At 44.4% G+C, this 11,361-nt stretch overlaps 1 protein-coding gene across 8 annotated transcripts in view; it reads left to right on the top strand.

Annotated features, from left to right (window-relative positions):
• The window catches only part of kcnab2b (potassium voltage-gated channel subfamily A regulatory beta subunit 2b), a 73,091-nt gene extending 64,350 nt beyond the window's left edge, over nucleotides 1-8,741 (top strand). For all 8 annotated transcript variants that reach the window (XM_031566697.2, XM_031566698.2, XM_031566700.2 and 5 more), the window contains 6 exons: nucleotides 1,033-1,118; nucleotides 1,936-2,056; nucleotides 3,129-3,223; nucleotides 4,184-4,304; nucleotides 6,819-6,907; nucleotides 7,579-8,741. In XM_031566697.2, the coding sequence (XP_031422557.1) occupies nucleotides 1,033-1,118; nucleotides 1,936-2,056; nucleotides 3,129-3,223; nucleotides 4,184-4,304; nucleotides 6,819-6,907; nucleotides 7,579-7,668 (602 nt within the window). In that variant the 3' untranslated portion in view covers nucleotides 7,669-8,741. The remainder of the gene's footprint in view (nucleotides 1-1,032; nucleotides 1,119-1,935; nucleotides 2,057-3,128; nucleotides 3,224-4,183; nucleotides 4,305-6,818; nucleotides 6,908-7,578) is intronic.
• The last annotated feature ends 2,620 nt before the right edge of the window (nucleotides 8,742-11,361 follow it).

The following is an 11,361-nucleotide window of genomic DNA, read 5'->3' as shown; positions in this document are numbered from 1 at the left end:
TTCCTTTCCCATGAATTTTGTGATTTTGGTTGCTTTGCATGTACATGTAGCTTGCCAGTGTGTTAGTTGTTTTCAGTATTCTCACTGGTTACTCGTCTGTAATGTCTTCCATGATGTCTGCTCGTGTAGTGGTTACTGGAAAGCATGATTTGATGTGTGTGAAATGTTGTTCACAAACGTGTGATGTGATACATTTAGCATATTATGTACATATTAATGTATTATGATGTTGAATACATTACAATGAATCATCAGTACATTGCTAGATTCTCAAATAGCAAGGTTTGTGAATGCTTAAAATCTCTCTTTGTTTATCATTTACTGTCCGCTATTTGTTGCCGCTCTTTCATTTCATCTCTAAAAGCTTTTGAAACATAAAATGAGTGGACTAAATGTTGTACAATTATAATAGCTGATGTAACAATCACCCACGGCTCCTCAGTCCTGTGTCTTTAAATAACACACACACACAGTGGGTCTGCTTAATGATGTTCATTTCTAAATGGCTGTCCTCAGTAGCTCCACACACACACAGAGGGAGATTCCCCCTAATCAGTGGATGCTAATGAGAGCCTCCATGTCAGAGATGTTATGCCACAGGATCCCGTCTGTAATCCCCCCCCCACTCCCCTGCCCCACCAAATAGTTCTTACAAATATGTGTAAAAAGCTTGGGGCCCATTTTGTATGTGTTCTGTCACATTGTATAAAAAGCAGTTTGTTAAATGGCCTTTTGTGCTCCGAGCTCTTTCCTCAGATCTGAGCGTGTGTTCACACTCTGCCACTGTCACTTTCCCCTTCTCTTCCTCCTCTGGCTGTTCTCTTCTCCACATGAGACATGGTTTCTCGTAATGCTGTTATCATTCCTACAGTCCATTTCAAGGACAATTTCCTGTGGCTTCTTCTCAGAGCTCTCCCTCCCTCTTCCAATTCCGGAATGTTCTCTTGTATTGATTGTTCTCCCCCTCCTCTCTTATCTTGATGTCCTCCAATTCCGAAATGTTCTTTTCTTTTCCTTTTTTTTGATTGGCAGAGACGGTGCGGGCAATGACCCATGTAATCAACCAGGGAATGGCCATGTACTGGGGCACCTCACGCTGGAGCTCCATGGAGATCATGGTAGGTCCTGCGAACACAAGCCATTGCATTTCACTGTCAGCGAGGGTAGGGGGCCGGATTGTATAAACGGCAAACTACAAGCCACTACACAAGTACTATCCCAGAGGCGCACATTTGTAGGGCGATACGGTGATGAGAGTTGAAGCAGGGGTCACATGCAGTCCCCTGGAGCAATCTGTGGGTTAAGTGGCTCGCTGAGAACTGGGAGGCTGGCCTAGTCATTCTCATTTTGCCACACTGGGAGGCTGGCCTAGTCATTCTCATTTTGCCACAGCGAAACAAATAAATGAGCTGTGCAGTGTCAAACCAGAACTATGATTCACTTCTTGTTGTTCGCCCGAACCCTCATTCACAGTAATAGCTTACCCTTCCTCTGAAGGACCATATGTCTTTGTTTGTTTCACATACACACAATGCTAGCTGTTTAGTATCTGATGGATAGCCAGGTGTGGGGGCGATGACGTGGCCCACTTCACATTATGTCCTAGTCATGCAGGTGAAAGTGTTATGTGTTATAACTGGTGGCTAGTGCTTCAGCTCAGGCAATTTCACTGGTATGTTATGTTAACTGATTTTGGTTGTGTGATTGCTTAAGGTGAAGTCCTCTGCTAGTTGTACTGTAATGTACTGTAATGTAATGTGTCTGTGTGCTGTCTGGTCCACAGGAAGCATACTCAGTGTAGTCCTCTGCTAAGTGTACTGTAATGTAATGTTGTGTCTGTGTGGTGTCTGGTCCACAGGAAGCATACTCAGTGAAGTCTGCTAAGTGTACTGTAATGTAATGTAATGCTGTGTCTGTGTGGTGTCTGGTCCACAGGAAGCATACTCAGTGGCGCGGCAGTTCAACCTCATCCCTCCGATCTGTGAGCAGGCAGAGTACCACATGTTCCAGAGAGAGAAGGTGGAGGTGCAGCTGCCTGAGCTCTTCCACAAAATAGGTGTGTATGTCTGCCTGAACTCTTCCATAAAATAGGTGTGTATGTCTGCCTGAGCTCTTCCACAAAATAGGTGTGTATGTCTGCCTGAGCTCTTCCACAAAATAGGTGTGTATGTCTGCCTGAGCTCTTCCACAAAATAGGTGTGTATGTCTGTCTGAGCTCTTCCACAAAATAGGTGTGTATGTCTGCCTGAGCTCTTCCACAAAATATGTGTGTATGTCTGAGCTCTTCCACAAAATAGGTGTGTGTGTCTTTCTGTTTCTCTGTCTGTGTGTGACCATGACTTTATTATCTTTGTCTATGTGCATCAGTGGGGAGTCTGTCTCCAAACTCTTATGCTGTGTATGACTGTGCATGTGTTTATCTGTGTTTGTGTTTGTGTGTGTGTATGAATCTAGTATATGAATGTTTGCACATATGGGGAAGTGAGTCTTCTCTACATGTTCTGGACAGTTTATGGTACTAGCGTAAGTTTTGAAGCATACATGCCAAAGAAAACAAGTAACAGACTGCTTAACGTCCTCAAATTAGGCCATCTCTGTCTCTTTCTCTCTCTGTGAGTTTGTGTGTATATGTGTGTGTGTGTATGTATTTGTGTCTGTTAGTGTGGGTGCTGGTGTGTGTGTGTGTATTTGTGTCTGTGAGTGTGTGTGAGTGCTGGTGTGTGTGTTCATCTCTGAGTGTGTGTGTGTCTTTGTGCATCTGCTAATTTGGAGCTGTGCCTCAGAGCGTAGAGCAGCAGGTTGAGTGGAACATCTGACTACAGGTGGAGTGCACTGCTGCTGACTCTCTCGCTTCTCGCTCCTCTCTCTCCCCCTCCCTCTCTCTCCCTCCCTCTCTCCCTCCTCTCCTCTCTTCCTTCTCCTATCATCTACCCTCTCCTCTTCTCTCTCCTCTTCCCCTCTCTCCACTCTCCTCTCTCTCTCTCCTCTCCTCTCCCTTTTCCCTCTCCTCACCCCTCTCTCTCTACTCTTCTGTCTCTCTCCTCCTCCTCACCCCTCTCTCCCCTCTCTCTCTACTCTTCTCTCTCCTCCTCCTTCTATCCCCTCTCCTCTCCCCACTCCTCTCTCAGGTGTGGGGGCGATGACGTGGTCCCCACTGGCTTGTGGGATCATCTCAGGGAAATATGACAGCGGTGTGCCCGCCTACTCCCGTGCCTCTCTGAAGGTACCCGTTCTGGGCTGCGTCCCGTGCACCTGGCCCTGCCCTGCCTTGCCAGTCTGTGTCATCTGTGTGTGTGTGTGTGTGTGTGTGTGTGTGTGTGTGTGTGTGGCACTGTGGGTAATGTTGTTGGTGATCAGGTTCTCACGTCTGTCCCTGTAGAGTTTGGTCTGGTGAAGCATGCAGTCAGAGACACTTTTCACTGCTTTCAAAATGTTGTGTACGTGTTTGGATTTGTAATAGTGTATGATCATACTCGCACACACATACTGTACATGTAACACATACACGTGCACACACACACACACACACACGCACACATACATGTAACACATACACATGCACACACACACACACACACATATATGTTCATGTTACTGTGCTCTCTGTGCTGTGACTGGCATGTCACCCTACGGTATGTGTTTGAGTTTTTTGGCTCTTTCCCCCATCATAGGACACTAGGCATGGAGCTCATTCTCTCCACTGCTGGTAGACAACTCCCTCAAACCCCCCACTTGCATGGGGCAGCACTAAACTCCCTCAAACCCCCCACTCCCTGCGAGACCCCAGTCTTCAGAATGAGACCCTGTCAGTGTCTGTGTCAATGTATTTAACCAGCAGGACTCTACCACGACACTCACTCACTAAAGAACCCCCCACCCTACCACTGCTGAGATGCTTGTGTGTGTGGTAGTCAGGCCTATGTGGTTGTCCACTACTACAGTAATATGCTTTGCTATGTGTGGAATGCAGAAATACACCTGCTCATTGTGTTCAGGAAAGCAAGCCCTGACATCTGTGTTTGTTGGTGAGGTGGAACTCAGTGTTGACCTCCGCGGGGTGGCGCTGTCCTCCTCCTCCTCGAGGCGCTGCTCCTCCGGGCGGTGTGTGTGAGCAGGTGTTGCTGTGTGTCGACAGGGCTACCAGTGGTTGTGTGTGTGAGCAGGTGTTGCTGTGTGTCGACAGGGCTACCAGTGGTTGAAGGACAAGATCCTGAGTGAGGAGGGCCGGCGCCAGCAGGCGAAGCTGAAAGAGCTGCAGGCCATCGCCGAGCGACTCGGCTGCACCCTGCCGCAGCTCGCCATCGGTAAACCAAACCGTCACCAGACTGAGCGTCTACCCCACTGCACTGCTGCTCTCTCTTTTTCTGTCTGTCTGTCTGTCCGCCTGCCTGGAGCTCAGGACTACGTTTCCACGAAAGCATTGTTGAGCAGCTGCTGTGGTAACTGTGAGAGAGAGAGATAATGTTTAAAAACGATAGTCTCTCTATCATTTAACCATGGTAGTTGTTCAACAACGCTTTTGGGAAATGTACCCCATGACGGCGTGCCATGCCCCCGTCTCGTCCCTGCTCCCCTGTCCACCTTATCTGCCTTTGGCTCTCACCCGTCCGTGGGATTTTTACTCTCCCCTCTCTTGCCGTATGCCGCGTGGGAGTCAGGCCGTCGCCCTGAGACATGTGGACTAGAGTGGAGGCTGTGCTGTTGGGATCTCCCGGACAGGCGTATAATCAAAGAGAAATGTAACACCATTGGCTCCCATGGAGCCACCAGCTAGAGAGAGAGAGAGAGAGAGAGAGAGAGAGAGAGAGAGAGAAAGAGAGAGAGAGAGAGAGAGAGAGAGAGAGAGAGAGAGGTGGAGAAAAATAGTGGTTGCGAAATGAGCTTCTGGCTGGAGTTTAGAAGGAACATTATTCATTCCAGGCAACTGAATGCTTTTATTTTCAAAGTCATTAATCCTGGTGGAAAGCAGCAGCTACCTGGAGACAAATCTCCAGCTGTAAACGAGAGGAGAGGATATTTATAGATGTGTTGTTTTCATGGGTGTAGTGTTGCATCAGGTAGTAGCTTGCGTGAAAAAGTAAGCTGAAACTCTTGCGGTGGAAAGAATCCAGAAGAATATTTACACAGTTGTTAAGACCTGAGGCTTGAGGATTTACTGCTGTAACAGAATCTGGATCCAAAAACACACACTGAACCAAGTGGTTTGGTCCAATTCAGAAGCACTGAAATGCTGCCGTTAGAGATGAACCTTTAGATGCTCTGTGCAATCTCCAAAAGGCCCTTTTCAGCCCAGGCAATCTACCCTGCTTGTTCTCCAACAGTTACTCCTCTCAGCAGGTGATAATGCACTAATAGTTCCATAGATCCATTTCAAAGATCTGTCCAACAACCCTCACTCACACACACACACAGATACACAGACATAAGCACAGACACACGCACACGCACATGCACACTTAAGCACACACCACACACACACACACACACACACACAAAAAAAACACACATTCACCGAACCAAGCACTCAGGCATCGAACTTGTAAATAGATTTATTTAACTGCAGCAGCTTATCTGACTAACATGTTTGTCCTAGATAGCCAGAAGTGATGAAGATGACGTATCATCATCATCATACGCGGTGACTCCCTCCATTAGCCTGCTGCCAGCTGGAGCCGTTGGACATGGAGCCAGGAGGGAGAGAGAGAAACCTGTTAGGGTTTATTTTTACAGCTGAATGCTGTCTGCTCTGGGGAGAGGTCACACACACACACACACACACACACACACACACACACACACACACACACACACACACACACACACACACACACACACACACACACACACACACACACTTAAACACACACACTCGGTTCCCACCTACGTACAGATGACGAGGTCTAAACTTAGACAGTGTCTGTTTCTCTTTATTGTCTTTATGCATGCTCAGGCAGTTGGTATTTGTTTGCCAAAGGCCAGACTGTATACTGCAGCTTTTATTCTCATTATAATAATATATAATATATTACCTTTTAATATCATTAGTATACTACAGGATGATTCTCATTCTAATTATATATCATTAATTATTATTATTTATAAAAGGGTAGTACATATGACTGTCTTGCCTACTTTAATCTAGCTTGATTAGGTACTGAATTTGCTGTGGCTGAGTGCACACAAACCAACCCTCGTCTCATTCTCTGTCTCTCCTCCTCCACTTTTCCCCTCTCTCGTCTTAAGTCATTCCTTCTTTTCCCTCTCTCCTTCATTTTTTCTCTCTCTCGCTCTCTCGTCTCAGCAGTAGCCTTTTCCGATGCACAAACGTCCTCATCAGTCCTGACGCACTGATTTGTTCCATGGGTGGAAAATATGTGTCCAAATCCCCGTCAGCTCATATCCCATCCCAGCACGCTGTCTCCTCTCAAGATCAAACAGCACAGTTTGTCCTCTTAAAGACCCTATAGGCCTGAGCAATGCTAGCACTTCTTGCCCGTCTCCACCAGTCTTAGCCAGTGGAGCTGTCCAACCCCCACGTCTGTGTGTCTTGACAGGGAAATGCAGCTTCACTCTACTGAAATAATGTATTGGTGATTGTTGAGCCCTGGAGAGGCCCATACATATGTATTTTTCTGCAAACATCTACATTAGTGATCACAAATCAGAAGAGACGGGGCTGAGAGGAGTCTTTCAGTAGCTTTAATGGTTGTGCTCGGATGGCCCGTGGCCACGTGTGTGTGGTTCTGTTGACTGGATGTTTGGGTGTGTTTCCCAGCATGGTGTTTGTTGTTGACTGGATGTTTGGGTGTGTTTCCCAGCATGGTGTTTGCGGAACGAAGGGGTGAGCTCAGTGCTGTTGGGGGTGTCCAGTACCGACCAGTTGATGGAGAACATCGGGGCAATCCAGGTGAGCATCCCCTACAGGCCAGTGTGTGCTATCCCACTTAGATGGACTGATATTTGAGTATGTGTATTGTGTGTGTGTGTGTGTGTGTGTGTGTGTGTGTGTGTGTGTGTGTGTGTGTGTGTGTGTGTGTGTGTGTGTGTGTGTGTGTGTTTGAAACAGACCGACAAGGACCACTGCACTGTATGCTTGTGTGTCTGAGGCAGAGAGAATGAATGAGAGTTTGTCTTGGCCTTAATTCCTAATGGAAAGCTTAGAGAAATGTTTTTTTTTCCTCTTTTATTTTCTGTTTTGTTTATTCGTTTCACATTATGGCAGTTCATCCAGAACAGCTGCATCTCTTATGTAATTAGTAATGAAAAAAACAAAACATGTTTATTTGGGCAGTGGGGTGGGGGGGAGGTTAGAAGGATGCTGAAAAGACAGACATTGTCATGTCATTATTTGTCTCTTTAGTCCCCCTAAAACAATGTCATTGCCAGTCCAGCTCTCATCTCCCATGGAAGAGCTCTTGTGTTTCCTGGGACTCTGTCTACCCATCAAAATCCTGTTTTCTTGCAGTTCTACACTTTTCTTACATGAGTCCTTGGTTGTATGGGTTATGGCAGTTCTGAGTGTATTTTTCCAAGGTTTCCCTTCTCTTGCTCATCTAATGAAATGCTATCTCTGTGCAGGTACTCCCAAAGTTGTCGTCCTCCATTGTGCACGAAGTGGATAGTATCCTAGGCAACAAGCCCTTCAGTAAAAAGGACTACCGTTCTTAGGGGAGCGGCGAGGGGTCGAGCGCTCTTGCCCGTATCTCTGCAAGACTGAGCTTTTCACCGAACCAGACGTTGGCATGAGGGATTGGTAGTCACAGGGTCCCCGGGTGGACACCGGTGAATTAAAAATGGATGATGTGGATACCACTGTGAATGGTAGGGTGGAGGGGAGGGAGAAACCAGAGAATGTAAGGTTGGAGGGAAAACACGTTCAACTGGCAGATCAGCGAGACTGGTTCTTCGAGCAGAAAGCTTTTTTCAAAGCAAGAAAAAAAAATGAGAATTCACTGAATAAAAAAGAAATACTCCCACATACTCACACATATACACACACACACCCGCTTGCTTTCTTATCCTTTTGGCCCTCCTAGGATTTGTGTTTTTCCTCTGGGATATGTGAAAAGATCCCTTTCAGTGTGCTCCACAACCTAGGACATTTTTTTATGCTCATTTTTCAAAAGATCTGCCCATTTATTTATTTATTTCTGGTCCTCAAATTACATCTGTCCTCATGCACTTTAGTAACTACTAACTTTATCACAAGGAGTCAGGAAGACCAAACTTTCTTCCCTCCTTCAGATCATCTGCCAAAGTAGAGGCATTGCTTTTGTACACTCATCCTCCCTACCTGTCGTCAGCATCTTCTACCAACCACCTTACTGACCATGACATGACTACAAAGCAGATAGTCCAATCAGTGGTTAAGAGCACCACTGCTATACGTCCAACTTATCCAATACTCACTACAGTTGCAAACTTGGGTGCTTGGCCTTTCCCCCTATTTCGGTTTAGAGAGATGTTATGAGATAAAGTGAGACCCTTGGTGCTCAAATTTGTTACCCTGAAAATCTTTCCAAAATATTCCAAAAAATACCTCATAGAATAAGAGAGAGTTGAATGGAAGTTCTAATTCTTAGGAATACCTGGATCTTACTTTCATGATTGGCAGCTCACATCTAGACCTCTCCTGTGTCACCTGGCTCTTCTGCGCTGAGCAGTCTTCCATCACACTCTCCAGCAGTGCTTTGACAGAGCCGGTTCCGGATATGGCCAAAGATAAACCTCCCAGGCAAAGAGAAAAAAAAGAAAAGAAACGGTGACATTTCACAAGACCTAAGCCAAAGATTTCTAGTCTCTCAAAAATGTTACATCAGCCGGTCAACAAATGGTTATGGTCAGTAAATAATTAGCATAAAAATAGCGTGGAATGACAAATGACATTAATTAGGCAGTAGTTCTGTTCCATGTAGCTGGAGGCCGATGCGGTATTGTATGCAGATGTCCACTACAAGCCTAGGGCATTGTTTACTCCAAATTGCGTTATGAATTGAAATGCAATTTAGTTTTTAATTAAACCGTTTATTAAATGTCTGTTGTATTTGTAGGGGATAACTCTGCCTTAATTATCAATCGTTAGAATCAGTTTTCTATTTAGAAGACATTTAGGATTTACTAATTTTGATTTATTTAATATATTTATATGATTATTTTTGACAGCATTGCTTGGATTTCATACATTTTTCTTTACTGGACATGGTTAACACCTATAGAACAAGAAAACATTTAATTCCTTCTGTCGTCATGTATTACAGATAGAAAGCAAAAACCTAACCTTGGTTACAAGTCAACCATATTTTACAGGATTAAAGCAGCCATTTTCTATCCAGATATAACCACAAAATGAATGATTTTCTTACCTTAATAGTTTTACTTGGGAGCATGTCTCCCACGCTTGTAGGTTTGCGCTCAGTAAAAACAACTCAGTGTACTACATTGGCAGTCCATAGAAAGGGAGCTTTCCGTTGGCCATATTTTCCCTGATTCTTTTGCGCCCCCTTCTGGCTGAAGAAAACACTTTGTCCATGCACACTCAATAGTGTAATGCTTTCAGAAATGTCAGTACACATTTCGACCACATCAATAACTGCACACTTGTTTGCCTCTAGGTTTGTGGTTCATGTTATCAGCACTGACTTGGAGGCTAAATTACAGTGTTTATTTAAAAAAGAAAATCAAAGGGATAATATATTCTTACCTGAGTGACAATGGGGGAATGTGTAGCAGTGTGTAAAACATGCTGAAATCTCTCATCAACTGTCTCTTAACATTGATCTAACACATTGGTAAAGCCTATCTATGCATGAGTATTCTAGTGTCACAGTGCATTTGCCAGTATGTCTCAATGCAGCTCGTGAGCAAAACATGACACTGTTGGAATCAGCCACGTCTTACACAGCACAGTGTGCATTATTTACTCTACTGCAATGTGAAAATAATCTCTTTTACCAAGATTAACCATCTCTCTCTCTCTCTCTCTCTGTGATAAACTCCCCTTTTGTGTAGAAGGGTTTCCTATATATTTCATGTGTTTGTAGTGCAAGCACACACTCACGTGCCTTGCTTTGTCTTTGAATGCTGGAGCCTCTGTAACACTAGTTTTCGCAAACCATCATAGCCAAGAATCATCAATGGCAACTGCTTTTGGTTGACAATAACGCATCCGTACAGTTGTGAAGAACATTGCAGTATTCTTACATGATGCACACCCCCAAATGTTTATGTGTACCTGTTTATTGTGTGAGTTCCAGCAGATTCCGAATTCTTTTCATCTGTTAAAAGCCGTGGTTCAGGAGACTCATGAGGCAGATTGGGAGTATGTGTTCAGTCTACAGAGATTACATTGTAATGTAGAACTTGAACCAGGACAGAGCTGACAACCGCAACAACTACAAGTAGACAGGAAAGGGAAAATCGAGTACCTGGTATAAATTGTTCTTAGCCTACCATCAGTGCTTTAACCAAAGACTTTTGCAGAGAGCCACACACTGTCTCTAAGGTGGGGCATCTACGTACATGTTGGACTGTTTCTAAGTCTTAGCGAGGGTGTGGTTGTGGTGGATGCTAAGACCATGCCATAACCTGTCGATGTAACTAGTGTGTGCCGTTGTTTTGCCTCTGATGAGACCATAGGAAGCGTTCCTCCCTGTGTCCACCTTGTTTGGGGACCTGCTTATGTTGTGTGAGTTGCATTTGTGTTAGTGTAATCTGTTGTTCCTGTGTTAAAGGGGGACCCTATAGTCTGACTATCAATGTAGAGTATGTCATGTGCTGTTGTATAAACAAAGCCATACCCTAATCGCTAATAGCTAATAAGAGGCTCCATTAGCACTTCTCAACAATAAAGGTTTGTGCCTCAGTAGGCTACATGCTAAACCATTCATGCCCATCGCATTAATGGTAAAACTAGAACTGCCATTTCATCCAATAGACAGTGTAGTGTCGCTAAGCAATGACAAAACTAAACTACTCCTGAAAAATTCTAAATATTCTAATATCATGTTAAGCCCTTTAAAGACAAAATAAGTGTAAGCTTGTTTTTACCTGCATTGAAGTAGTTGGACCTATGGGAGACACACATTAAGATGTTTGTATTGTAGAGGGACTGAAATGTGGGGTTATGTGGCAGACTACTGTCTCTGAATGCTAGTGGTTGTCTTAAACCCTCTGTGTATATAGTCTCTATATATAGTGTATTGATACTGATGGCTGAGAATACTTTGGCCCTTGTTCATTTTCATTTGCTTATTACATTATGCTTGAAGGGAAATTATGAAAATAAAATGTACAGCTTCTGATATTATCAAATGAAAATAAATTATATTGGAAAAAAATGTGTAATGTTATGAATTTTAATGA

This window comes from Clupea harengus, chromosome 4 (genome assembly GCF_900700415.2).
Source record: "Clupea harengus chromosome 4, Ch_v2.0.2, whole genome shotgun sequence".
NCBI lineage: Eukaryota > Metazoa > Chordata > Actinopteri > Clupeiformes > Clupeidae > Clupea > Clupea harengus.
This window is presented reverse-complemented; position numbering and strand designations above follow the sequence as displayed.